Source organism: Gigantopelta aegis, chromosome 15 (assembly GCF_016097555.1).
Source record: "Gigantopelta aegis isolate Gae_Host chromosome 15, Gae_host_genome, whole genome shotgun sequence".
NCBI lineage: Eukaryota > Metazoa > Mollusca > Gastropoda > Neomphalida > Peltospiridae > Gigantopelta > Gigantopelta aegis.
Genome location: NC_054713.1, coordinates 15,099,634 through 15,125,768, shown reverse-complemented (window position 1 = coordinate 15,125,768; position 26,135 = coordinate 15,099,634). Strand labels below are relative to the sequence as shown.

Here is a 26,135-nt window from a genome sequence, read left to right as displayed (position 1 = left end):
GGCTTAAACAACAAGAAGGAAAATACAAAGATATGTTTTATTTAACAATGCACTCAACTCATTTTAATTATGGTTATATGGAAAAAGAAAAGAAAGAAATGTTTTATTTAACGACGCACTCAACATATTTTATTTACGGTTATATGGAGTCAGACATATGGTTAAGGACCACACAGATATTGAGGGAGGAAACCCACTGTTGCTACTTCATGGGCTACTCTTTTCGATCAGCAGATCTTTTATATGCACCATCCCACAGACAGGGTAGTACATACCATGGCCTTTGATATACCAGTTGTGGAATGAGAAATAGCCCAATGGGTCCACCAACGGGGATCGATCCCACACCGACAGAGCATCGAGCGAGCGCCTTACCACTGGGCTACGTCCCGCTCCTTATGGTTATATGGTGTCAGACACATTGTGTAAGGTCCACACAGATAGAGAGGAAACCTGCTACTGCCACTCCATGGGCTACTCTTTTCAATTAGCAGCAAGGGATGTTTTATATGCACCATCCCATAAACAGGATAGTATTAGTATATAGCATGGCCTTTGTTATACCAGTTGTGAAGCACTGGCTGGAATGAGAAATAGCCCAAAACAGCAGGCGTAAAAATGTCAGCTGATAAAATGAGATATTCTTGTTTTGGTCAGCAGAAGAAAAAAAACCTAGTTGCTCAGAAGATGGTATTGTGACTCATTGGTGATCCTATAAACTGATTCTGACTGGCGTTTTAAATGGAAATCAGTTGATGTAATTAGGGTTTAAAATGCTGTAAACCAGGAAAAAATGTGTGGTATAAATTTCACATCATTTCTGCCCAGGGCGTGAACACTAACTCTTGTCAGCAGAGCACTCGTAGGATCGATCCTTCTCGGTGGACCCATTCTCAGATTTTTTCTCCCCCATCCCAACCAGTGCACCATGAATGGTCAGGGTTTCTGCCAGAGGGTAAAACGGGTATGGTGCAATACCCAAAATTTAATTTGTTGAGTTAACTTTTTGACAAAATTAATTACTTTTATCATTACACTATGATTTTCTTAACCCTAACCCTAAACGTAACCTATTTTCATTCTGGGGGAGGTCCCCCATACCCCTGTTGACTGTGGTTGCATTCAATTCCATAGCGCAATACCCAAAAAATTCTTTCTAGCAGAAACACTGATGGTGTATCAAAGGCTGTCCTGGCTGTGTGAAATTGCATATAAAAAAGATTGCTGCCTGTTAATGGAAAAATATAGCTGTTTTATCTGCCCGGCAGTCATAACTCTTCCATCCTCTCAGTGTTATATATTTTCCTGTCCGATGTCATGACTCGTAGACAGTATGGTTACCATCCACAATGTGGTTGCCGATCCCACCTCCTAATAAAAACAAATCCTAGCTTCGCCATGAGCAAAATCAAGGTGAACTGAAGATCACTTTTTAAATGATTCTCGTTCCAGCCAGTGCACCATGACTGGTACATCAAAGGTCGTGGTATGTGCTATCCTGTCTATGGGATGGTGTATATAAAAGATCTCTTGCTGCTAATCGAAAAGAGTAGCCCATGAAGTGGTGACAGTGTGGTTTCCTCCCTCAGTATCTGTGTGGTCCGACACCATATAACCGTAAAAGAAATGTATTGAGTGTGTCGTTAAATAAATAAATACCCCCCCCCCCCAAAAAAAACCCCAAAAAAAACAAAAAAAACAACCCAAAACAACATTTCTTTAAATGATGCCAGGAGAGCAGTGAAATAAAATTTCAAGTAAAATCATTATAAATTTTATTGCAAAGAAATCAACTTCCAGGCAAGTGTGGGGGGAAACTCAAGTAATCATGCACGTGCTTTTCTTGGCTAAGACTGTCATGTAAAACATTAAATAGTTTACTGCAAAGAAATCAATTTGTCACTCTTCTGAAACTTTCCAGGCAAGTGTGAGGGGAAACACAAGTGATCACTTGATTTTCTTGGCTAAGACTGCCATGTAAAACATTAAAAAAGTTTACTGCAAAGAAATCCATTTGTCACCTTTCTAAAACTTTCCAGGTAAGTGTGTGTGTGTGGGAAACAGTGATTACTCATCTTTCTTGGTGAATACTGCCATTTAAAACATTAATTTTTTTATTCAAAGCGATCAAATGTCACTCTTCTAAAACTTTCCAGGCAACTTGCAAGTATGTGTGTGTGTGGGGGGGAACGCACGTGATCAAATGCCTTTCCTAGTGAATACTGCCATTTAAAACATTAATTTTTTTATTGCAAAGCAATCAAATGTCACTCCAGGCACTTTCCAGTCAACTTGCGAGTAGGGGGTGGGGGAACGCACGTGATCACCTGCCTTTCCTGGCGAAGACTGCCATGTAAAACATTAAATAGTTTATTGGAAAGCAATCAACTTGTCACCCTTCTAAAAGTTTTCAGGCAAATATGTGTTGGGGGAAATGCAAGTGATTACCTGCCTTTCTTGACAATGACAGCTTTTGAAAATGTTTGATAACTGTGAATGACCCCTGAGGAAAATCGTGTTGAGTCACCAGTAATCGTATGTAATAATTCTGACTGGGTTTATAAAGAGATCGAGTCAGCTGATGTAAACAGGTTTTAATATACCAGGTCAACATGATCTTAACCCAGACTGGGTGGAGAATAAATACTGCTTCAAGGCATGTACGATTTAATTGATTTTTTTTTTTATGAACACCAAACCAGCAAAACATTTAGTCCTGGTGAATTTTTACAATTGCTCTTGTAATATTTGTATACGCATACAGGTAATGGTGATGAATAGTTTTCTTTGAAGTTAACCTACATTGTAGCTTCGTCTAAGGTCTATCCCCATGGTATGTGCTATCCTGTCTATGATTGCTCTTGTAATGTTTGTATGCGCATATAGGTAATGGTGATGAATAGTTTTCTTTGAAGTTAACCTACATTGTAGCTCGGGCTAAGGTCTATCCCTGTGGTATGTGCTATCCTGTCTATGGGATGGTGCATGTAAAAGATCCCTTGCTGCTATTCGATAAAAGTAGCCCATGAAGTGGTGACAGCAGTTTTCCTCTCTCAGTATCTGTGTGGTCCTTAACCACATGTCTGATGCCATATAACTGTAAATAAAAATGTGTCGAGTGTGTCGTTAAATAAAACATGTCTTTCTTGTTTTTTCCCTGGTGAATTTTTATGATTGCTCTTGTAATATTTGTATACACATACAATGTAATGGTGATGAATAGTTTTCTTTGAAGTTAACACACATTGTAGCTCGCCTGATGCCCGGTCGGTCTAAGGTCAATCCCCGTCAGTGGCCCACTGGGCTGTTTCTCGTTCCTTTGAACATATTCGGGCAGGATGTAGTCCAGTGGTAAAGCGCTCGCCTGATGCCCGGTCGGTCTAAGGTCAATCCCCGTCAGTGGCCCACTGGGCTGTTTCTCGTTCCTTTGAACATATTCGGGCAGGATGTAGTCCAGTGGTAAAGCGCTCGCCTGATGCCTGGTCAGTCTAAGGTCAATCCCCGTCAGTGGCCCACTGGGCTGTTTCTCGTTCCTTTGAACATATTCGGGCAGGATATAGCCCAGTGGTAAAGTGCTCGCTTGATGTGCGGTTTGTTTGGGATCGATCCGGGTTGGTGGTCCCATTGGGCTATTTCTCGTTCCAGCCAGTGTACCATGACTGGTACATCAAAGGCCTTGGATTCCCTGAATGAGCGGGGTCTAGACATAGCCCAGTGGTTAAAGCGCTCACTTGATGCGTGGTCGGTTTGGGATCGATCCCCATTGGTGGGCCCATTTGGGCTATTTCTCATTCCAGCCAGTGCACCACGACTGGTACATCAAAGGCTGTGGTATGTGCTATCCTGTCTGTGGGATGGTGCATATAAAAGATCCCTTGCTACTAATGGGAAAAATGTAGCGGGTTTCCTCTCTTAAGACTATATGTCGAAATTTCCAAATGTTTGACATACAATAGCTGGTGATTAATGAATCAATGTGCTCTAGTGGTGTCGTTAAACAAAACAAACTTTTTTGTTTGTTTTGGTGATGAATAGTTTTAAGTCAACCCATTTCTATTTGAGGTCAGTCTTGGTCATTTAATGTTAAAGTTAAAGTTTGTTTTGTTTAACGACACCACTAGAGCAGATTGATTTATTAATCATCAGCTACTGCGTGTCATACAATTGGTAATTCTGACATGTATTCTTCAGTGGTAATTTACATTTTTCCATTAGTACCAAGGGATCTTTCCTACAGACAGGACAGCACATACCATAACCTTTGATATAGCAGTTGAAATGGGGCTCTCCATTCAAAGTTATACTGTACTGCGGTTAACAGTAACATTTATCACATGAAAGTTTTTCAGAATTCTGAATTTTCAATCCTCTGTCCAATGATTTTGGGTTTTGGCTGTTTGGTAAAAAAATTCAATATTCTCTGTCGAAAACTTATGACATGGTTATTAGCCGATACTTTGCATACATACTGAATGGGGATCTCCATTTTAGATCGTAACGCAACTTTAACCCTAGGACTAATCTCAATATTAAAATATCCAGATTTGTTTTTTTTTTATATAAACCCATTTTCATCTATGATTTATATGGAACTTAAAATATCTTGTTTAAAATATTCATTTATGCACATTTGTTGTTTTGTTTTGTTCTGACTTTTGTTAAGAAAGAAAGAAATGTTTTATTTAATATCAAATCAGTCTATTATTAGTAGTAATCCACATCATTTGTAATATTTATTTTAGATGTTGATGTTATTTCTATAAATAGAGAAGTCCATGCAAGGTGTTACATATAGTTATCTTTGAAAACAGGAGGCAGTATTGAGAAAGTAGAAGACTCTCTGCCAAGTGCTGTGTAGTGTATACCGATAACAGCCTGTTTGTTATCTTTGATAGTTGGAGGCTGTTTGAAAATCGTAGGCGGCTATATCTACCAAGCACAGTGATGTATATGTAAGCAGGAAAATTAGGTATCATTGATTTCCACCAGTGAACACCCTCTCCCCCTCTCCATGTATATTTCAACACCTGGATAGTTCTCTTTATTTTGCTATTCACAACTGGTATATCAAAAGCTGTGGTATGTGCTATCCTGTCTGGTATGCTGCATATATTAGATCCCTTGCTATTAAAGAAAAATGTAGTGGGTTTCCTCTCTTAAGAATATATGTCAAAATTACCAAATGTTTGACATCCAATAGCCAATGATTAATAAATCAATGTGCTCTAGTGGTGTCGTTAAAACTTTAACCATCTAAGCCGTGGATTCCTTTAATGAACAGATAGGGCAGTTGACCCCTATGTCCCCCTTGTGTCATATGCTTGTGGAAGGATAAATGTAGTACCTTTGTTCTTTTTCTTTCCACTATTATATTAACATAATTCCATTTTGTGTGTTTGCAGCCATCCATTCCTTGGATTGCCTGATGACAGCAGGTTTCCTCCCCCAATATCTGTGTGATCCTTAACCATATGTCTGACACCATATAACCATAAATAAAATATGTTGAGTGCATCGCTAAATAAATAATTTCCTTCCTTCCCTAAATGAGCAGATTGTGCAATTGCACACACACACACGCATGCATGCACACGTATGATATACAAGTCGTGGTGCACTGGCTGAAATGAGAAATAGCCCAACAGGCCCACTGATGGGGATTGATCCCAAACCATGTCTCGTATGCTTGTGTAAGATTAATTTTTTTTTTTTTTGTTCTATTAACAGAATTCTTTGTATGTTTTACAGGTGTCCAGATTCCCTGAATGACCAGATAATTTTAGAACATTTTTTTTTTTTTTCTTTTCACTACCAACAGAATTCTATCTTGTGTGTTTTGCAGCCATCCAATTCCTGGACTGCCATAACAACCAGATTGTGCAGTTGACCCCCCCCCCCCCCACACACACACACACACACCCCTCCCCCGACACCCACGTGTCATGCTTGTAGTACCTTTGTTCTTTCTCTTTCCACTATTATCAGAATTCTATTTTGTATGTTTTGCAACCATCCAATCCTTGGACCGCCATAACAACCAAAGTGTGCAGTTGAACCCTCCCCCCTCCAACCCTCACGTCATATGCTTGTAGAACCTTTGTTGTTAAGCTTCTCACCATTAACCTTCTTTTTTTTTCACTACCAACAGAATTCTATCTTGTGTGTTTTGCAGCCATCCAATTCCTGGACTGCCATAACAACCAGATTGTGCTGTTGAACAAGCCCCCCTCCCCCGACCCCTTGTAGTACCTTTCTTGTTTTGCTTCTCACCATTAACCAAAGTCTTTGATGTGTGTTTTGCAGCCATCCAGTCTCTGGACTGCCTCAACGACCAGATTGTGCAGTATGTGTTTGCCCAGAACAACATTGACATCAACCTCGAGAAGGACCTGTCGCCCAAGGAACAGGACACGCTGCGCTCATCGATGGTTCTGATCCGCCGTCTGCTCCTCGACGCACAGGCCAAATTTCGCAAGATGGTGGACGAGAACAAGCAGCTGGCCCTCAAGATTGACGGGTCCATCCAGGCAGCCAATCAGGAGGTGAACGTGCTGAGGGCGGAGCTTGCCGACACAAACAAGAGGCTGTCGCAGATCAGTCTGGACAAAGTGGACAAATCTTTGCAGCCTGAAAATGAAGGTATTCTGCAACCACCATTTCTATTGACAGAAGGCAGGGACGTAGCCCAGTGGTTAAAGCGCTCACTTGATGCGCGGTCGGTTTGGGATCGATCCCCATCGGTGAGCCCATTTGGGCTATTTCTTGTTCTAGCCAGTGCACCACGACTGGTGTATCAAAGGCCATGGTATGTGCTATCCTGTCTGTGGGATGGTGCATATAAAAGATCCCTTGCTGCTAATCAAAAAGAGTAGCCCATGAAGTGGAAACAGCAGGTTTCCTCTCAATATCTGAGTGGTCCTTAACCATAATATGGTTAATATTAAATGTTTTGAGTGTGTCGTTAAATAAATCATTTCCTTCCTTTTTCTGTTGAAAGATTAAGATGACGGATAAAGCAAAGTCATATACGTATAGTAGCAGGATGTGACTTTAGACCACACTTATAGCTATGTTACAAAATTACTCATTTGACCTCTAGGTCATCATACAATGTGGCTGAAATAACAGAAGTAATAGCTTTTCCCCTGAATTAATATGGTCTGCAGGATGAAGATAATAACTAGTTAATGACGTCAGATATCGGCTTTATCCTGTTCAAACCCTATGACAAATTCCCATTCTTACATGCATAGGGTAAAGCTGATATTCAGTGTCATTAACTAGTTATTCTCTATATACGCCCATCTTTGGGTCATATTATGGCAGGGAACATTTAGTTCAGTATCGTGTCGTGATTTGTGATGTAAGTATCACAAATCTTTTCAGCCTGAAAATGAAGGTAATTTTGTTTATGTGCCCATCTTTGATGGTTCGTATTATGACAGGGAACATTTTGTTCAGTATCGTGTCGTGGTTTGTGATGTAAGTTTCACAAATCTTTTCAGCCAGAAAATTACGGTAAATTTGTTTATGCACCCATGTTTGATGTGTCATGAGGGGCGAGACGTGGCATGGTGGTAAAGCGCTCGCTTGATGTGCGGTCGGTTTGGGATCGATCCCAGTTGGTGGGCCCTTCGGGCAATTTCACAACTGGTATATCAAAGGCCATGGTATGTGCTGTCCTGTCTGTTGGATGGTGCATATAAAAGATCCCTTGCTACTAATGGAAAAATGTAGCTGGTTTCCTCTCTAAGATTATATGTCAGAATTACCAAGTGTTCGACATGGCTGGAACGAGAAATAGTTATTAGAAAAAAAGGAACATTTATTACACCTTATTTAATTGCCAGTGTAATGTATTTTAGGCTATTACAGCTTTTTTGGGCAATAAAAAAAAACCTAGGGTCAATGACTTTAAAATAACAGCCAGCAATATGGTTGTCAAAATAGTGATACTTTTCCTGTGATCTCTTTCATTTTTGTTAACCTGTTAAAAGTTCAACCCTGCAAGACTTATTAAATGATATGGTAGATATCTCACAAGATCTATGAGAGAAAGATATAATCTCGTCCAAACAGGCTATCTCAACTGTCGGCATTTCCATCATAACTCCTTGCCATATGTAATCACAGTGATCTGCATAATATTAGGACTATCATCGACTGATATCCCGTTACTGGTTAATACAGCCTGTATATCACAGCTATCTGCAGGGGGATGGCAGCATGTCAAAAGTCTCCTGTATTTCATCTCTTTTAAGGGTATCAGATATCTGGTTTACAAAATACATGAAGATTACACTGTGAATCCAGTTTCTACTCACACTGTCTTTAAGTCTAAATTAATTCTTGGTGGGACGCAGCCCATTGTAAAGCGCTCACGTGATACGTGGTCGGTTTGGGATCAATCCCAGTCGGTGGGCCCATTGGGCTGTTTCTTGTTCCAGCCAGTGCACCACAACTGGTATATTAAAGGCTGTGCTATCCTGTCTGTGGGGTGGTGCATATATAAAAGATCCCTTGCTACTAATGGAATTATATAGCGGGTTTCCTTTCTAAGACTGTGTTGTCAAGCATTTTGACTGGTACTGATTATGATCTATCATATTACATTAATTTAATATTAGGTGAAAACACCAGTCTAGCGAGCGACCACAAGCAACCACGAGCACTCGTACTCCTAAACATGCATGTCCTTCAGGTTACAACTACCAGTGAGACACATTCGGCCCCTTAGAGATTGGTTTATGTCACAGTGACCAGACCTCAACGTGATACAAATTGAGGGGAGTGATTAATTGCTCCCTTAACTCAGCTTATGAAGAGACATTTTAAAAGTTATTCCCATATTAATACCATATAAATTCACATGCTAAGGGGAATTAAAAATTACTCTTCCTCGAACTATAGTCTTAGAGTAGTGATGGGGAAGAGAGAGAGAGAGCGATACTCCCCTTAAATGGCAGGATCTGTATATATAATGGCCTTAGGTATACCAGTTGTTAGGCACTGGTTAGAACATGGAATAACAAAAAAAACCCATTGCTCATTAGGTTACCACTCTAGCAATGAGTCACATTCTGTCCCTTTGAGATTAGTTTTGTGTCGCAGTGACATAATATTAGGATATGGAAGCTTGATGTAAAATTTATACAATTCCTTTTGGATTTTGTACACACAACAAAATTATTTAAAGGGACAGACCATAGTTTCAGCCTGTGAAAATCGACATAAGTTTAGTTAATCTACAAACATGCAACACATTTGGATCAGGTCAGGTCAGGTCAGAGAATTTAACGTGCACATTCAGAGCAAGCTGTTGTAATGCATGCCTGTCCTGGGAACCAGGTGACGGCCTCAGCCGGTTCCTCCGTCCAGGACAGGAAAGACATTTGGATAATTTTATTTAGTTAATCTACAAACCCGCAACACCTTTGGGTATGGTTATAACAGAGAGAAGCTAAAGTCTGTGATGTTTAAACAGTGAAATACCATCTAAAATAACTAGAGCTTATCTCAGTAACCATTACTTCTCAGACGAATGTGCATTTTTAGAATTATGAAAAATGCATTTTTGGTTATTACAAAAACCTGGATGACCAGAAGCACATCAGATGTACGAAAATTAATATTCTAAATCATAACATATAAATACTTCTGATTTAAATTATCAAAAACATCTTTAATAGTGAAAAATATGTCTGTCATTTTAAGAGCCAGTAGTGTTTAAAAACTAGGGTCTGTCACTTTAAGAGCCAGTAGTGTTTAAATACTAGGGTCTGTCATTTTAAGAGCCAGTAGTGTTTAAAAACAAAGATCTGTCACTTTAAGAGCCAGTAGTGTTTAAAAACAAAGATCTGTCACTTTAAGAGCCAGTAGTGTTTAAAAACAAAGATCTGTCACTTTAAGAGCCAGTAGTGTTTAAAAACAAAGATCTGTCACTTTAAGAGCCAGTAGTGTTTAAAAACTAGGGTCTGTCATTTTAAGAGCCAGGAGTGTTTAAAAACAAGGGTCTGTCACTTTAAGAGCCATGAGTGTTTAAAAACTAGGGTCTGTCTTTTTAAGAGCCAGTAGTGTTTAAAAACAGGGGTCTGTCATTTTAAGAACCATGAGTGTTTAAAAACAAGGGTCTGTCACTTTAAGAGCCATGAGTGTTTAAAAACTAGGGTCTGTCTTTTTAAGAGCCAGTAGTGTTTAAAAACAGGGGTCTGTCATTTTAAGAGCCAGTAGTGTTTAAAAACTAGGGTATCTCACTTTAAGAGCCAGGAGTGTTTAAAAACAAGGGTCTGTCACTTTAAGAGCCATGAGTGTTTAAAAACTAGGGTCTGTCTTTTTAAGAGCCAGTAGTGTTTAAAATCAGGGGTCTGTCATTTTAAGAGCCAGGAGTGTTTAAAAAGTAGGGTCTGTCAATCACTTTAAGAGCCAGTAGTGTTTAAAAACTAGGGTCTGTCACTTTAAGAGCCATGAGTGTTTAAAAACTAGGGTCTGTCTTTTTAAGAGCCAGTAGTGTTTAAAAACAAGGGTCTGTCATTTTAAGAGCCAGGAGTGTTTAAAAACTAGGGTCTGTCGATCACTTTAAGAGCCAGTAGTGTTTAAAAACAAGGGTCTGTCACTTTAAGAGCCAGTAGTGTTTAAATACTAGGGTCTGTCATTTTAAGAGCCAGTAGTGTTTAAAAACAAAGATCTGTCACTTTAAGAGCCAGTAGTGTTTAAAAACAAAGATCTGTCACTTTAAGAGCCAGTAGTGTTTAAAAACAAAGATCTGTCACTTTAAGAGCCAGTAGTGTTTAAAAACAAAGATCTGTCACTTTAAGAGCCAGTAGTGTTTAAAAACTAGGGTCTGTCATTTTAAGAGCCAGGAGTGTTTAAAAACAAGGGTCTGTCACTTTAAGAGCCATGAGTGTTTAAAAACTAGGGTCTGTCTTTTTAAGAGCCAGTAGTGTTTAAAAACAGGGGTCTGTCATTTTAAGAGCCATGAGTGTTTAAAAACAAGGGTCTGTCACTTTAAGAGCCATGAGTGTTTAAAAACTAGGGTCTGTCTTTTTAAGAGCCAGTAGTGTTTAAAAACAGGGGTCTGTCATTTTAAGAGCCAGGAGTGTTTAAAAAGTAGGGTCTGTCAATCACTTTAAGAGCCACTTTAAGAGCCAGTAGTGTTTAAAAACTAGGGTCTGTCACTTTAAGAGCCATGAGTGTTTAAAAACTAGGGTCTGTCTTTTTAAGAGCCAGTAGTGTTTAAAAACAACGGTCTGTCATTTTAAGAGCCAGGAGTGTTTAAAAACTAGGGTCTGTCGATCACTTTAAGAGCCAGTAGTGTTTAAAAACAAGGGTCTGCCACTTTAAGAGCCAGTAGTGTTTAAAAACTAGGGTATGTCACTTTAAGAGCCAGTAGTGTTTAAAAACAAAGATCTGTCACTTTAAGAGCCAGTAGTGTTTAAAAACTAGGGTCTGTCATTTTAAGAGCCAGGAGTGTTTAAAAACAAGGGTCTGTCTTTTTAAGAGCCAGTAGTGTTTAAAAACAGGGGTCTGTCATTTTAAGAGCCAGGAGTGTTTAAAAAGTAGGGTCTGTCGATCACTTTAAGAGCCAGTAGTGTTTAAAAACAAAGATCTGTCACTTTAAGAGCCAGTAGTGTTTAAAAACTAGGGTCTGTCTTTTTAAGAGCCAGTAGTGTTTAAAAACAAGGGTCTGTCATTTTAAGAGCCAGGAGTATTTAAAAACTAGGGTCTGTCGATCACTTTAAGAGCCAGTAGTGTTTAAAAAGAAGGGTCTGCCACTTTAAGAGCCAGGAATGTTTAAAAACTAGGGTCTGTCACTTTAAGAGCCAGGAATGTTTAAAAACTAGGGTCTGTCACTTTAAGAGCCAGGAGTGTTTAAAATCTAGGGTATGTCACTTTAAGAGCCAGTAGTGTTTAAAAACTAGGGTATGTCACTTTAAGAGCCAGTAGTGTTTAAAAACTAGGGTATGTCACTTTAAGAGCCAGTAGTGTTTAAAAACTAGGGTATGTCACTTTAAGAGCCAGGAGTGTTTAAAAACAAGGGTCTGTCACTTTAAGAGCCATGAGTGTTTAAAAACTAGGGTCTGTCTTTTTAAGAGCCAGTAGTGTTTAAAAACAGGGGTCTGTCATTTTAAGAGCGAGGAGTGTTTAAAAAGTAGGGTCTGTCGATCACTTTAAGAGCCAGTAGTGTTTAAAAACTAGGGTCTGTCACTTTAAGAGCCATGAGTGTTTAAAAACTAGGGTCTGTCTTTTTAAGAGCCAGTAGTGTTTAAAAACAAGGGTCTGCCACTTTAAGAGCCAGTAGTGTTTAAAAACTAGGGTATGTCACTTTAAGAGCCAGTAGTGTTTAAAAACAAAGATCTGTCACTTTAAGAGCCAGTAGTGTTTAAAAACTAGGGTCTGTCATTTTAAGAGCCAGGAGTGTTTAAAAACTAGGGTCTGTCTTTTTAAGAGCCAGTAGTGTTTAAAAACAGGGGTCTGTCATTTTAAGAGCCAGGAGTGTTTAAAAAGTAGGGTCTGTCGATCACTTTAAGAGCCAGTAGTGTTTAAAAACTAGGGTCTGTCACTTTAAGGGCCATGAGTGTTTAAAAACTAGGGTCTGTCGATCACTTTAAGAGCCAGTAGTGTTTAAAAACTAGGGTCTGTCACTTTAAGAGCCAGTAGTGTTTAAATACTAGGGTCTGTCATTTTAAGAGCCAGTAGTGTTTAAAAACAAAGATCTGTCACTTTAAGAGCCAGTAGTGTTTAAAAACAAAGATCTGTCACTTTAAGAGCCAGTAGTGTTTAAAAACTAGGGTCTGTCATTTTAAGAGCCAGGAGTGTTTAAAAACAAGGGTCTGTCACTTTAAGAGCCATGAGTGTTTAAAAACTAGAGTCTGTCTTTTTAAGAGCCAGTAGTGTTTAAAAACAGGGGTCTGTCATTTTAAGAGCCAGTAGTGTTTAAAAACTAGGGTATGTCACTTTAAGAGCCAGGAGTGTTTAAAAACAAGGGTCTGTCACTTTAAGAGCCATGAGTGTTTAAAAAATAGGGTCTGTCTTTTTAAGAGCCAGTAGTGTTTAAAAACAGGGGTCTGTCATTTTAAGAGCCAGTAGTGTTTAAAAACTAGGGTCTGTCACTTTAAGAGCCATGAGTGTTTAAAAACTAGGGTCTGTCTTTTTAAGAGCCAGTAGTGTTTAAAAACAAGGGTCTGTCATTTTAAGAGCCAGGAGTGTTTAAAAACTAGGGTCTGTCGATCACTTTAAGAGCCAGTAGTGTTTAAAAACAAGGGTCTGCCACTTTAAGAGCCAGTAGTATTTAAAAACTAGGGTATGTCACTTTAAGTGCCAGTAGTGTTTAAAAACAAAGATCTGTCACTTTAAGAGCCAGTAGTGTTTATAAACTAGGTTCTGTCATTTTAAGAGCCAGGAGTGTTTAAAAACAAGGGTCTGTCACTTTAAGAGCCATGAGTGTTTAAAAACTAGGGTCTGTCTTTTTAAGAGCCAGTAGTGTTTAAAAACAGGGGTCTGTCATTTTAAGAGCCAGGAGTGTTTAAAAAGTAGGGTCTGTCGATCACTTTAAGAGCCAGTAGTGTTTAAAAACTAGGGTCTGTCACTTTAAGAGCCATGAGTGTTTAAAAACTAGGGTCTGTCTTTTTAAGAGCCAGTAGTGTTTAAAAACAAGGGTCTGTCATTTTAAGAGCCAGGAGTGTTTAAAAACTAGGGTCTGTCGATCACTTTAAGAGCCAGTAGTGTTTAAAAACAAGGGTCTGCCACTTTAAGAGCCAGTAGTGTTTAAAAACTAGGGTATGTCACTTTAAGAGCCAGTAGTGTTTAAAAACAAAGATCTGTCACTTTAAGAGCCAGTAGTGTTTAAAAACTAGGGTCTGTCATTTTAAGAGCCAGGAGTGTTTAAAAACAAGGGTCTGTCATTTTAAGAGCCAGGAGTATTTAAAAACTAGGGTCTGTCGATCACTTTAAGAGCCAGTAGTGTTTAAAAAGAAGGGTCTGCCACTTTAAGAGCCAGGAATGTTTAAAAACTAGGGTCTGTCACTTTAAGAGCCAGGAATGTTTAAAAACTAGGGTCTGTCACTTTAAGAGCCAGGAGTGTTTAAAAACTAGGGTATGTCACTTTAAGAGCCAGTAGTGTTTAAAAACTAGGGTCTGTCACTTTAAGAGCCAGTAGTGTTTAAAAACTAGGGTATGTCACTTTAAGAGCCAGTAGTGTTTAAAAACTAGAGTATGTCACTTTAAGAGCCAGGAGTGTTTAAAAACTAGGGTCTGTCATTTTAAGAGCCAGGAGTGTTTAAAAACAAGGGTCTGTCACTTTAAGAGCCAGGAGTGTTTAAAAACTAGAGTATGTCACTTTAAGAGCCATGAGTGTTTAAAAACTAGGTTCTGTCTTTTTAAGAGCCAGTAGTGTTTAAAAACAAGGGTCTGTCATTTTAAGAGCCAGGAGTATTTAAAAACTAGGGTCTGTCGATCACTTTAAGAGCCAGTAGTGTTTAAAAACAAGGGTCTGCCACTTTAAGAGCCAGGAATGTTTAAAAACTAGGGTCTGTCACTTTAAGAGCCAGGAATGTTTAAAAACAAGGGTTTGTCACTTTAAGAGCCAGTAGTGTTTAAAAACTAGGGTCTGTCACTTTAAGAGCAAGGAGTGTTTAAAAACTAGGGTATGTCACTTTAAGAGCCAGTAGTGTTTAAAAACTAGGGTATGTCACTTTAAGAGCCAGTAGTGTTTAAAAACTAGGGTCTGTCACTTTAAGAGCCAGTAGTGTTTAAAAACTAGGGTCTGTCACTTTAAGAGCCAGTAGTGTTTAAAAACAGGGGTCTGTCACTTTAAGAGCCAGGAGTGTTTAAAAACTAGGGTATGTCACTTTAAGAGCCAGGAGTGTTTAAAAACTAGGGTATGCCACTTTAAGAGCCAGGAATGTTTAAAAACTAGGGTCTGTCACTTTAAGAGCCAGTAGTGTTTAAAAACTAGGGTATGTCACTTTAAGAGCCAGTAGTGTTTAAAAACTAGGGTATGTCACTTTAAGAGCCAGTAGTGTTTAAAAACTAGGGTCTGTCACTTTAAGAGCCAGTAGTGTTTAAAAACTAGGGTCTGTCACTTTAAGAGCCAGTAGTGTTTAAAAACAGGGGTCTGTCACTTTAAGAGCCAGGAGTGTTTAAAAACTAGGGTATGTCACTTTAAGAGCCAGGAGTGTTTAAAAACTAGGGTATGCCACTTTAAGAGCCAGGAATGTTTAAAAACTAGGGTCTGTCACTTTAAGAGCCAGTAGTGTTTAAAAACTAGGGTATGTCACTTTAAGAGCCAGTAGTGTTTAAAAACTAGGGTATGTCACTTTAAGAGCCAGTAGTGTTTAAAAACTAGGGTCTGTCACTTTAAGAGCCAGTAGTGTTTAAAAACTAGAGTCTGTCACTTTAAGAGCCAGTAAACGTCTTGGTAATTCTTTGCTAGTGTCAATTTATTTTTTAGCAACTTATGATCACAGATAACTTCAAAACATTGTTTCAGTAAAATTTGAAAAGCACATTAGACAAGGATTCATTACAAGTTGGTTTGTAATACCATAATGTAGGGAATACTAATTTTGTATTTGGCCATTTGTGGACATTAATGCTGAGTTTCACTAGCGACGCAAAGCTTCATAAAAGATTAAACGGTACAATTTTAAAAGAAAGTACGTCCAACTTAAGCATAAGAAATAAGAGTTGCTGTGGATATAATTTTAAAAACAATTATATTTTTTTTCTGTGAATGCATTTTATATGATTTCTCTGGAATTCATTGAAAAGATTTCAGCCAATAAATTTACAACTAGTTTTAAATGATAAGTGCTCTAGCGAAGAAGACAATAAAGATTTTTTTTTTTTTTATGTACATAAGCATATAAATAAAACAAAATGTTTCGCTTAAGTAGTAAATAAAGTATGGATTTTTAAAATTATTACTATTTATTTATTTTATTTCTATTATTATTATTTGTGTAGCCATTACATAATCATTGCGATGCCTTGTTTGTGTTTTGTGTTTTCCTTTATCAAATCTGCTGTCTAGTTATATTTATCGAACACAGAAAATTTTATTGCTTCTTTTTTTTTTCTGTTTCCTTTTTCTCTTTTTCCTTTTTTTCTTTTTCAGTAATGGTTTTTTTTTTCTGTTCATAATAAATTGCAAAAATATATTACAGTCGTAAAATGCATGTATTATGGAGAAGGCCTAGTAAGTTGTGTAACTTTGTGCCTGGTCCATTTGTTCTTTAAAAAGCAATAAAATATATTTTAATCAATGTAAATAGGCTCTTAGGGAACCCCCAAATTTTTTCCACACGTTAATACTGGTTTTATTGTCGCAAATGGATTTGATCACCCAATCAAAATTTTATTTTATTTAATGACGCCACTAGAGCACATTGATTTTTTATCTTATCATCGGCTATTGGACATCAAACATATGGTCATTCTGACACTGTTTTTTTAGAAGAAACCCGCTGTCGCCACATAGGCTACTCTTTTACGACAGGCAGCAAGGGATCTTTTATTTGTGCTTCCCACAGGCAGGATAGCACAAACCATGACCTTTGTTGAACTAGTTATGGATCACTGGTCGGTGCAAATGGTTTACACCTACCCACTGAGCCTTGCGGAACACTCACTCAAGGTTTGGAGTCTGTATCTGGATTAAAAATCCCATGCCACAACTGGGATCCGAACCCAGTACCTACCAGCCTGTAGACCACGTCAGCCAATCAAATTTTGTGTTATATGCAGATTGAATTAGAATATTGTATAAATCATTAAATTTGTTAAAAATAGCCAAAAGTATCAAATAGCTCTAAACCAATTGTGTTGAGTGTAGGCCTACTTCTCATGGTTTATGTTTGTCATTCACAAATTTGTGACTAGAAAGAAATGTTTTATTTAATGATGCACTCAACACATTTTATTTTTACGGTCATATGGCGTCAGACATGTGATTAAGGACCACACAGATATTGAGAGAGGAAACCCACTATTACCACTTCATGGACTACTCTTTTCAATTAGCAGCAAGGGTTCTTTTATATGCACCATCCCACAGACAGGGTAGTATACATACCACGGCCTTTGATATACCAGTCGTGGTGCACTGGTTGGAACGAGAAATGGCCCAATGGATCTACTGACGGGGATCGATCCTAGACCGACCACACATTAAGCGAACGCTTTACCACTGGGCTACGTGTCGACCCCTTTTAAAAAAGAGCCAAAATTATCAAATAGCCCTTAATTAATTTTGTTGAGTGTAGGCCTACTTCTCATGGTTTATGTTTGTTATACACAAATTTGTGACTATGACCAGCAGTAAAATGTGTGTCTGAGAAAGGTGAGACATTTGCAGACTAGTGCCTTTTTATTACTGGTATATGTTGTAAATAATATGTATGTTTTGCATTGTCGATAATGTCTTGCATCCTGTTTCCTGTGTGAAATGCGTATGTGCAGTAAAGTGTTATCTATGTTATCTTATCACAAAAAACCTGCTGATTTGGCACGGATGATGGCAGTCTAAAGGTCTTGCCGGAATTAAGCACATGAGGGTGGCTGGAGTTGGGTTTTTTTTTAGGGCAGGATGTTAGTTCAGTTGTAGGGCACTGTCCTGAGGTTTGATGGGTCATAGGATCAATCCCTATATTCGGAACTGGGTTTCTTTCTCTCTCTCTCTCTCTCTCTTTTTTTCATCCTATGGTGTGGGTTGTAGCCCAGTGGTAATGTACTCATTTGATGCAAGATTAGCCTGTTTGTCAACTGTTGGGTGGGCCATTAAGCTATTTCTTGTGCTAGCCAGTGCACCATGACTGGTATATCAAAGGTCGTGGTATGTGCTATCCTGTCTGTGGGATGGTGCATATAAAAGATCCCTTGCTACTAATGGAAAAATGCAGCGGTTTTCCTGTCTAAGACTATATGTCAGAATTACACAATTTTTGACATTCAATAGCCAATGATAAATAAATCAATGTGCTCTAGTGGTGTCATAAAACAAAAATAAACTTCAACATTAAAAACAATTCATCCCATTGTATGTGGGCAGGTTGTAAGTTAGGCGATATGTACTTTGACATTAAAAACAATTCATCCCATTGTATGTGGGCAGGTTGTAAGTTAGGCGATGTGTACTTTGACATTAAAAACAATTCATCCCATTGTATGTGGGCAGGTTGTAAGTTAGGCGATGTGTACTTTGACATTAAAAACAATTCATCCCATTGTATGTGGGCAGGTTGTAAGTTAGGCGATGTGTACTTTGACATTAAAAACAATTCATCCCATTGTATGTGGGCAGGTTGTAAGTTAGGCGATATGTACTTTGACAATTTTTAAACAGCAGTTCTCTTACTATCTGTAATTTTTTTTTATAAAAATGTGTCCATTAATTTGCTAGATTTTAGGGTTCATAAAGTTTTATTTTGTTTAATAACACCACTGGAGCAGATTGATTGATTAATTAATCATCAACGATTGGATATCAAACATTTGGTAATTCTGACATGTAGTTATCAGAGGAAACCCGCTAAAGTTTTCCTAATGCAGCAAGGGATCTTTTATATGCACTTTCCTACATCAGGAAAACACATACTACGGCCTTTTGTCCAGTTGTGGTGCACTGGTTGGAATGAGAGAAAAAAACTTGGGGTGCATAATTTTACCCTTCATGCCCACTGGTAGAAACCCTGCCTGCTGCTAAGCACAGAGGAGTAATAGATGAAATGACAGCAGCAGGTTTCTCCTTTCTCATTATCTGTGTGGTCCTTAACCATATATCTGACGACTTATCACTGAATACAATATGGTGTGTGTGACAATAAACAAAGCATTAAGCAATATACCTATTCTTCATTCTTTGAAATTTAAACATCTATAAATCTAACCTAGTAGAAAACCGATACGTTAGGCCAGCCTTTCAAAACATGTTAGCTGTATGTGCACAAAGAGACTTGACTCATAAAAGTCAAAATTATCTGCGCTTAATTTGTTTATCATGATGTCCTTTTTTATCACGTCTTTACAAGGTTAAAAAGCAATATATTAGTACATGTATTACATTACAGACGGCGCCGGCTATGGTATTACCTCAGTCTTGAAGTTTTGTGTTTAGCTCCATGTGTCATAAACTACAAGTCATATATCAATGAAACTTTTAAAAAATGAAAAAAAATGAAACTTGGTTTATAGTTGCTGCATCTATGGATATTCAGGGGCCGGGACGTAGCCTAGTGGTAATGCACTCGCTTGATGTGTGGTTGGTCTAGGATCAATCCCCATTGGTGGGCCCATTGGGCTATTTCTCATTCCAGCCAGTACACCACGACTTGTATATCAAAGGCTGTGGTATGTGCTATCCTGTCTGTGGGTTGGTGCACATAAAAAATCCCTTGCTGCTAATTGTGAAGAGTAGCCCATGAAGTGGCGACAGCGGGTTTCCTGTCTCAATATCTGTGTGGTCCTTAACCATATTTCTGATGCCATATAAGCGTAAATAAAATGTGTTGAGTGCACCGTTAAATAAAATATTTCCTTCTTATGGATATTCATAACAATGCATTGAAAAAATATTTCAAAAAGTAATTAAATTAAAATTGCATTTTTGTAATTGCATTTGTTTTTTTTGAGTTTTAATTTTTGTCTCTCCTTTATAATGTAAACAGGTGAGAGGGGTGGGACGTAGCTCAGTGGATTGATTCCCATTGGTGGGCCCATTGGGCTATTTCTCATTCCAGCCAGTGCACCACGACTGGTATATCAAAGGCCGTGGTATGTGCTATCTTGTCTGTGTAATGGTGCATATAAAAGATCCCTTGCTACTAATGGAAAAATTTAGTGGGTTTCCTCTCTAAGACTATATGTTAGAATTACCAAATGTTTGACACCGATGATTAATAAATCAATGTGCTCTAGTGGTGTCATTAAACCGAGGTTAGTATGATGAATAATAATGAAAATTAGAAGAAGAAAAAAAATCTAAATAAAGTTATTAATATTTTATTATATTCTCTGTATAGGTACGAATCGACAGAAATCTGATGAAGAGAATGAAATCGTAAAACTGAAAGAAGAAAATTCCCGACTGGAGTCTCAAGTAAAGAGTTTGATGGGGGAAGTTAAAGAATTGAAGCTGTCGAAAGCGGCCGTTAACAACCAGCCTGGTTACGGCGAACTCAAACTGGAATTGATTCAGACGCGGCAAGAGTTGAACAGAGCCAAAGAAGCACTGCAGGGTGAGAACTTTTTATACAGTCGTCTTTTAGGTGGACATTTCTGAGGTCTCCTTCTGTGATAACTTTTTATACAGTCGTCTTTTAGGTGGACATTTCTGAGGTCTCTTTCTGTGAGAACTTTTTATACAGTCTTCTTTTAAGTGGACATTTCTGAGGTCTCCTTCTGTGAGAACTTTTTATACAGTCGTCTTTTAGGTGGACATTTCTGAGGTCTCCTTCTGTGATAACTTTTTATACAGTCTTCTTTTAGGTGGACATTTCTGAGGTCTCCTTCTGTGAGAACTTTTTATACAGTCGTCTTTTAGGTGGGCTATTTCTGAGGTCTCCTTCTGTGATAACTTTTTATAGTCTTCTTTTAAGTGGGCTATTTCTCGCTCCAGCCAGTGCACCACCACTTGTACATTAAAGGCTGTGGTATGTGCTGTCCTGTCTATGGGATGGTGCATATAAAAGATCCCTTGCTGCTAATCGAAAAGAGTAGCTCATGAAGTGGCGACAGCGGGTATCCTCTCTTCATATCTGTGTGGTTCTTAACCATATGTTTGACGCCATATAACCGTAAATAAAATGTGTTGAGTGCGTCGTTAAATAAAACATTTCCTTTCTTCCTTCTTTTAGGTGAAAATTTCTGAGGTCTCTCTCTGTGAGCACTTTTTATGCATGTTTTAGGTGGACATTTCTGAGGTCTCTTTCTGAAATGTGGCGGGATGTAGCCCAGTGGTAAAATGCTTGCTTGATCCCTGTCAGTTTGGGATAAATCCCTGTCCCATTGGGTTATTTCTCGTTCCAGCCAGTGCACCACAACTGGTATATCACAAGGCTGTGGTATGTGCTATCCTGTCTGTGGAATGGTGCATATAAAATATCCCTTGCTACTAATGGAAAAATGTAGCGGGTTTCCTTTCTATAACTCTGTCAAAATTACCAAATGTTTTCACATCCAATAGCCGATGATTAATAAATCAATGTACTCTAGTGGTGTCATTATTTAAAACAAGCTTTAACTTTTGTTTTAGTTGGACATTTCTGAGGTCTTTTTGTGTGAGCACTTCTTATGCTTGTTGTAGTTGGACATTTGTAAGGTCTCTTTCTGAAATTTTTGCAAATTGGTGGTCAACGGGAAGTACTGAATTTTTTAATGTTTCAAGCCATGTGGGTTACTTGTACAAACATCTGATGCAGGTTTAGTTCATTTATTCTGTTTTTATTTATGGACAGTGGAATATTATTTTTAAAACTCCTTTCCTTACTTTATTTCTCGTTCCAGCCAGTGCACCACGACTGGTATGTCAAAGGCTGTGGTATGTACTACCCTGTCTGGGATGGTGCATATAAAAGATCCCTTGCTGCTAATCGAAAAGAGTAGCCCATGAAGTGGCGACACCGGGTTTCTTCTCTCAATATCTGTGTGGTCCTTTACCATATGATCATCATCATTATGATCATGACCATCATCATATGTATCGTCGAAATCGTTGAGGCTCAAAATTGACAGGAAGCAAAAAGCAAATACTGCTCAAAATGCACAGTATGCTTTTTGATATTCATTTTCACTGGCAGCTTTTGCTTCCCACTTTATTTTCGACTATTCCAGATACATCAAGAATTCCTCATTTTTAGGAGTGATATAAACAAATAATAATTATAAGCTTTTTTCACGATTTTCTCAAGTTTTCTGCATTGCTGTTAATAAAATCACACTGTAAGTGTAATAAGTTGGTCTAATTTTGAGACTACTTTTCAGAACTGCTTCTGAGTTTCTAACATTGTTTGCTTCCCACTTAACAAAACAGTTTTGATTTTGAGTATTGATCATTACTAGTCTCCTACTGGTCCAGCTGCAGGGGACTATAAGTGTTATCTCTGTCCTGTCTGTCTGTCTGTCTGTGTGTCCGTCCATCCGTCTGTCCCACATATGTTTTCTGGATGTGGGTTTTTTCAGAAGTCTTTGAGATATTGAGCTGAAATTTTGTGTATAGCTTCATCATGTACTGTTACAGATCAAGTTTGATGTTTATGATGATTTACCTATTTTTTATGAAGTTATGGCCCTTGATCTTAGGAGATGTGAAAATTGGTTTTCCAGACTTTTTTTCAGAACACCTTTGGATATTGAGCTGAAATTTTGTGTATAGGTTTATCACATACTGTGACAGCTCAAGTTTGACATTTATGGCAATTTACCCCTTTTTCATGAAGTTATGACCCTTGAACATTGGAGATGTGAAAATTAGTTTATTTTTATTTTTGCAATGCCTGGAGATATCAAGATGAAATTTTTATATAGCTTTATCATTTGTATATAGCTTTACAGATCAAGTTTAACTTTCATGATGATTTACCAACTTTTCAAAGTTATGGCCCTTGAATTTAGGAGATAAGAAAAATTGTTTTGCCCGGTACGGGACATGTATTGCTTTAGCAGTACTCTCAAAATGCTTATTATCAATGTTGTCATCACATCATCATTATGATCATTATCATCATGATCATCATTGCCATCATCATCATTTTTATTGTCATTACTATGAAACAACACATTTCAGTAAATAGTCTTACTGAAAGCAGATCAGGAGAGGCAGAAAAGAAGAAAACTATTTTTCTTATTCCCCATTTTATATTTTTAGCCATGAAGTCTGATCGAAAGAGGCTAAAGGGAGAGAAACTCGACCTGTTGAATCAGATGAAGCAGTTGTACACAACTCTGGAGGAAAAGGAAGCAGAGTTACGGGACTTTATCAGAAACTACGAAATCCGAATGCATGAGAGTAATGAGAGCCTCAAACAGGTATGTTGCAATAATCCAAAATTAAAGTTAGTTTGTTTTTTTTAAATGAAAGAAAGAAATTATTTAACGATGCACTCAACACATTTTATTTACGGTTTATGGTGTCAGACATATGGTTAAGGACGATACAGATATTAAGAGAGGAAACACGCTGTCGCCACTTTTTGATTAGCAGCAAGGGATCTTTTATATGCACCATCCCACAGACAGGGTAGTACATACCACAGCCTTTGATATACCAGTTGTGGTGCACTGGCTGGAACAAGAAATAGCCCAATGTGCCCATCAACAGGGATCGATCCCACAATGATCGCGCATCGAGCGAACACCTTACCACTGGGCTACATCCGTCCCCCTTGGTTTATTTAACGACACCACTAGAGCACATTGATTTATTAATCATCGGCAATTGGATGTCAAAGAGTTGGTAATTTTTACATAGTTTTAGAGAGGAAACCCACTACATTTTTTCCTTTAGTAACAAGGGATAATTTTTATGCACCATACCACAGACAGGACAGCACATATCACAGCCTTTGATATAGCAGTCGTGGTGCACTGGCTGGAATGAGAAATAAGTTAGATCAACAGTCTATAACACTGCTATATTGCCTGTTAGCTTGTTAATTTCTGATACGAAAAAGAAAATTAAAAAAAATTCATCAACTTTCTACCATCTTTAATCCTCACCATGCATCATGGTGATTGAGGGATCTAGCTCAGTTGGTAGAGCACTCGCCTGAGGTGCTTTTGTCGTAGGATCAAACTACATCAATAGACTCATTCTCTGATTTAAAAAAAAAAAATTCCCCGTCCCAAAAAGTGTGCCATGACTGATATATCAAAGGTCATGGTATGTGCTGTCCTGTGTGAGAAAGTTTTGTATAAAAGATCCCATATTACTAATGGAGTCAAAAATTACCAAATACATGACATCCTATAGCCGAGGGGTGGGACGTAGCCCAGTGGTAAAGCATTCACTTGATGCACAGTAGGTCTGGGATCGATCCCCGTCAGTGGACCCATTGGGCTATTTTCCAGCCAGTGCTCCACAACTGGTGTAACAAAGACCATGGTATGTACTATCCTGCCTGGGATGGTGCATATAAAAGATCCCTTGCTGTAATCGAAAGAGTAGCCAATGAAATGGCTACAGCGGGTTTCCTCTCTCAGTATCTTTGTGGTCCTTAACCAGATGTCTGACGCCATATAACCGTCAATAAAAAGTGTTGAGTGCATTGTTAAATAAAACATTTCCTTCCTTGAAAGGCCATGGTATGTGCTGTTCTGTCTGTGAGAAAATGCATATAAAAGATCCCATGTTACTAATGGAGTCAAAAATTACCAAATCTATGATATCCTATAGCCGATGATTATAAATCAATGTGTTGAAGTGGAGTCATTAAACAAAGCAAACTTTAGCATCGTGGTGCCAAAATATGAACATTATATTGTAAAAGCATGATGTAAGAAAAATAATTTTAAATCCATACTTCACTAACTGTAATTATATTCTGAAGTATAAATCTCTGACAGCTTACATATGTTCTTGACACTTCACTGCTTTGGGGTGTGATGTATTGCAGTGGTAAACGGCCTGCCCGAGTTGCTGTGGGTTGTAGAATCAATTGCCAATGGTATAGAGTCGATTTTCCCCACCCAAACCAGTGACCCATGACTGGCATATCAAAATCAGGAAATGAACATTTGAATTTGACAAATTTATTTCATAATTGAAGAGTTTAGCATGTTCAATGCAGCTTTATTTTGCTGCATGTTCAATACAGCCTTATTTTGCTGCATGTTCAATGCAGCTTTATTTTGCTGCATGTTCAATACAGCCTTATTTTGCTGCATGTTCAATGCAGCTTTATTTTGCTGCATGTTCAATACAGCCTTATTTTGCTGCATGTTCAATGCAGCTTTATTTTGCAGCTTTATTTTGCTGCATGTTCAATACAGCCTTATTTTGCTGCATGTTCAATGCAGCTTTATTTTGCTGCATGTTCAATACAGCCTTATTTTGCTGCATGTTCAATGCAGCTTTATTTTGCTGCATGTTCAATATAGCCTTATTTTGCTGCATGTTCAATACAGCCTTATTTTGCTGCATGTTTAATACAGCCTTATTTTGCTGCATGTTCAATACAGCCTTATTTTGCTGCATGTTCAATACAGCCTTATTTTGCTGCATGTTCAATATAGCCTTATTTTGCTGCATGTTCAATACAGCCTTATTTTGCTGCATGTTCAATACAGCTTTATTTTGCTGCATGTTCAATACAGCTTTATTTTGCTGCATGTTTAATACAGCCTTATTTTGCTGCATGTTTAATACAGCCTTATTTTGCTGCATGTTCAATACAGCTTTATTTTGCTGCATGTTCAATACAGCCTTATTTTGCTGCATGTTCAATACAGCCTTATTTTGCTGCATGTTTAATACAGCCTTATTTTGCTGCATGTTCAATACAGCCTTATTTTGCTGCATGTTCAATACAGCCTTATTTTGCTGCATGTTTAATACAGCCTTATTTTGCTGCATGTTTAATACAGCCTTATTTTGCTGCATGTTTAATACATATAAAGTGCATATAAAAGATCCCTTGCTACTAATGGAAAAATGTAGTGGGTTTCATCTCTGACTGTCAAAATTACCATGTTTGACATCCAATAGTCTATGATTAATAAATTAATTTGCTCTAGTGGTGTCATTAAATAAAACAAACTTCTTCTTCTTCAAGTGTCCATATATAATATTTACTTTATTTATAAATACCCACACAGCAAATCTGCTTATTTACAAATGTGAATTTATTTATATAAACTTTTTATGTGTGAAATAATTGAACCGAATTTACAAAGGCTGTTCGTCTTACACGTGTGTAACTACATACATTTACTATGCTTAAACACCACCTGCATTTAAAGATAAAAAGACTTTATAGATTAGCCCATTGCAAGGCTTAGAATAGCAGCCTGATAAAAGTGGAAAAGCAGTCCATTTTTTTTAGACCTAGCAGTTAAAATAAAAATTCACCTGCTAAAATCATCAAAAGACTCATCTCATCTCATCTTCTATTTAGCTCAGACTGAGTCTGATTCTGTTATATTTT

At 37.9% G+C, this 26,135-nt stretch overlaps 1 protein-coding gene across 3 annotated transcripts in view; it reads left to right on the top strand.

Moving 5' to 3' along the window:
• Positions 1-26,135, top strand: part of LOC121389889 (kazrin-like) — a 132,102-nt gene that overhangs the window by 84,596 nt on the left and 21,371 nt on the right. For all 3 annotated transcript variants that reach the window (XM_041521551.1, XM_041521549.1, XM_041521550.1), the window contains exons 2-4: positions 6,304-6,639; positions 20,016-20,231; positions 22,859-23,019. In XM_041521551.1, coding sequence (XP_041377485.1) covers positions 6,304-6,639; positions 20,016-20,231; positions 22,859-23,019 — 713 coding nt within the window. The remainder of the gene's footprint in view (positions 1-6,303; positions 6,640-20,015; positions 20,232-22,858; positions 23,020-26,135) is intronic.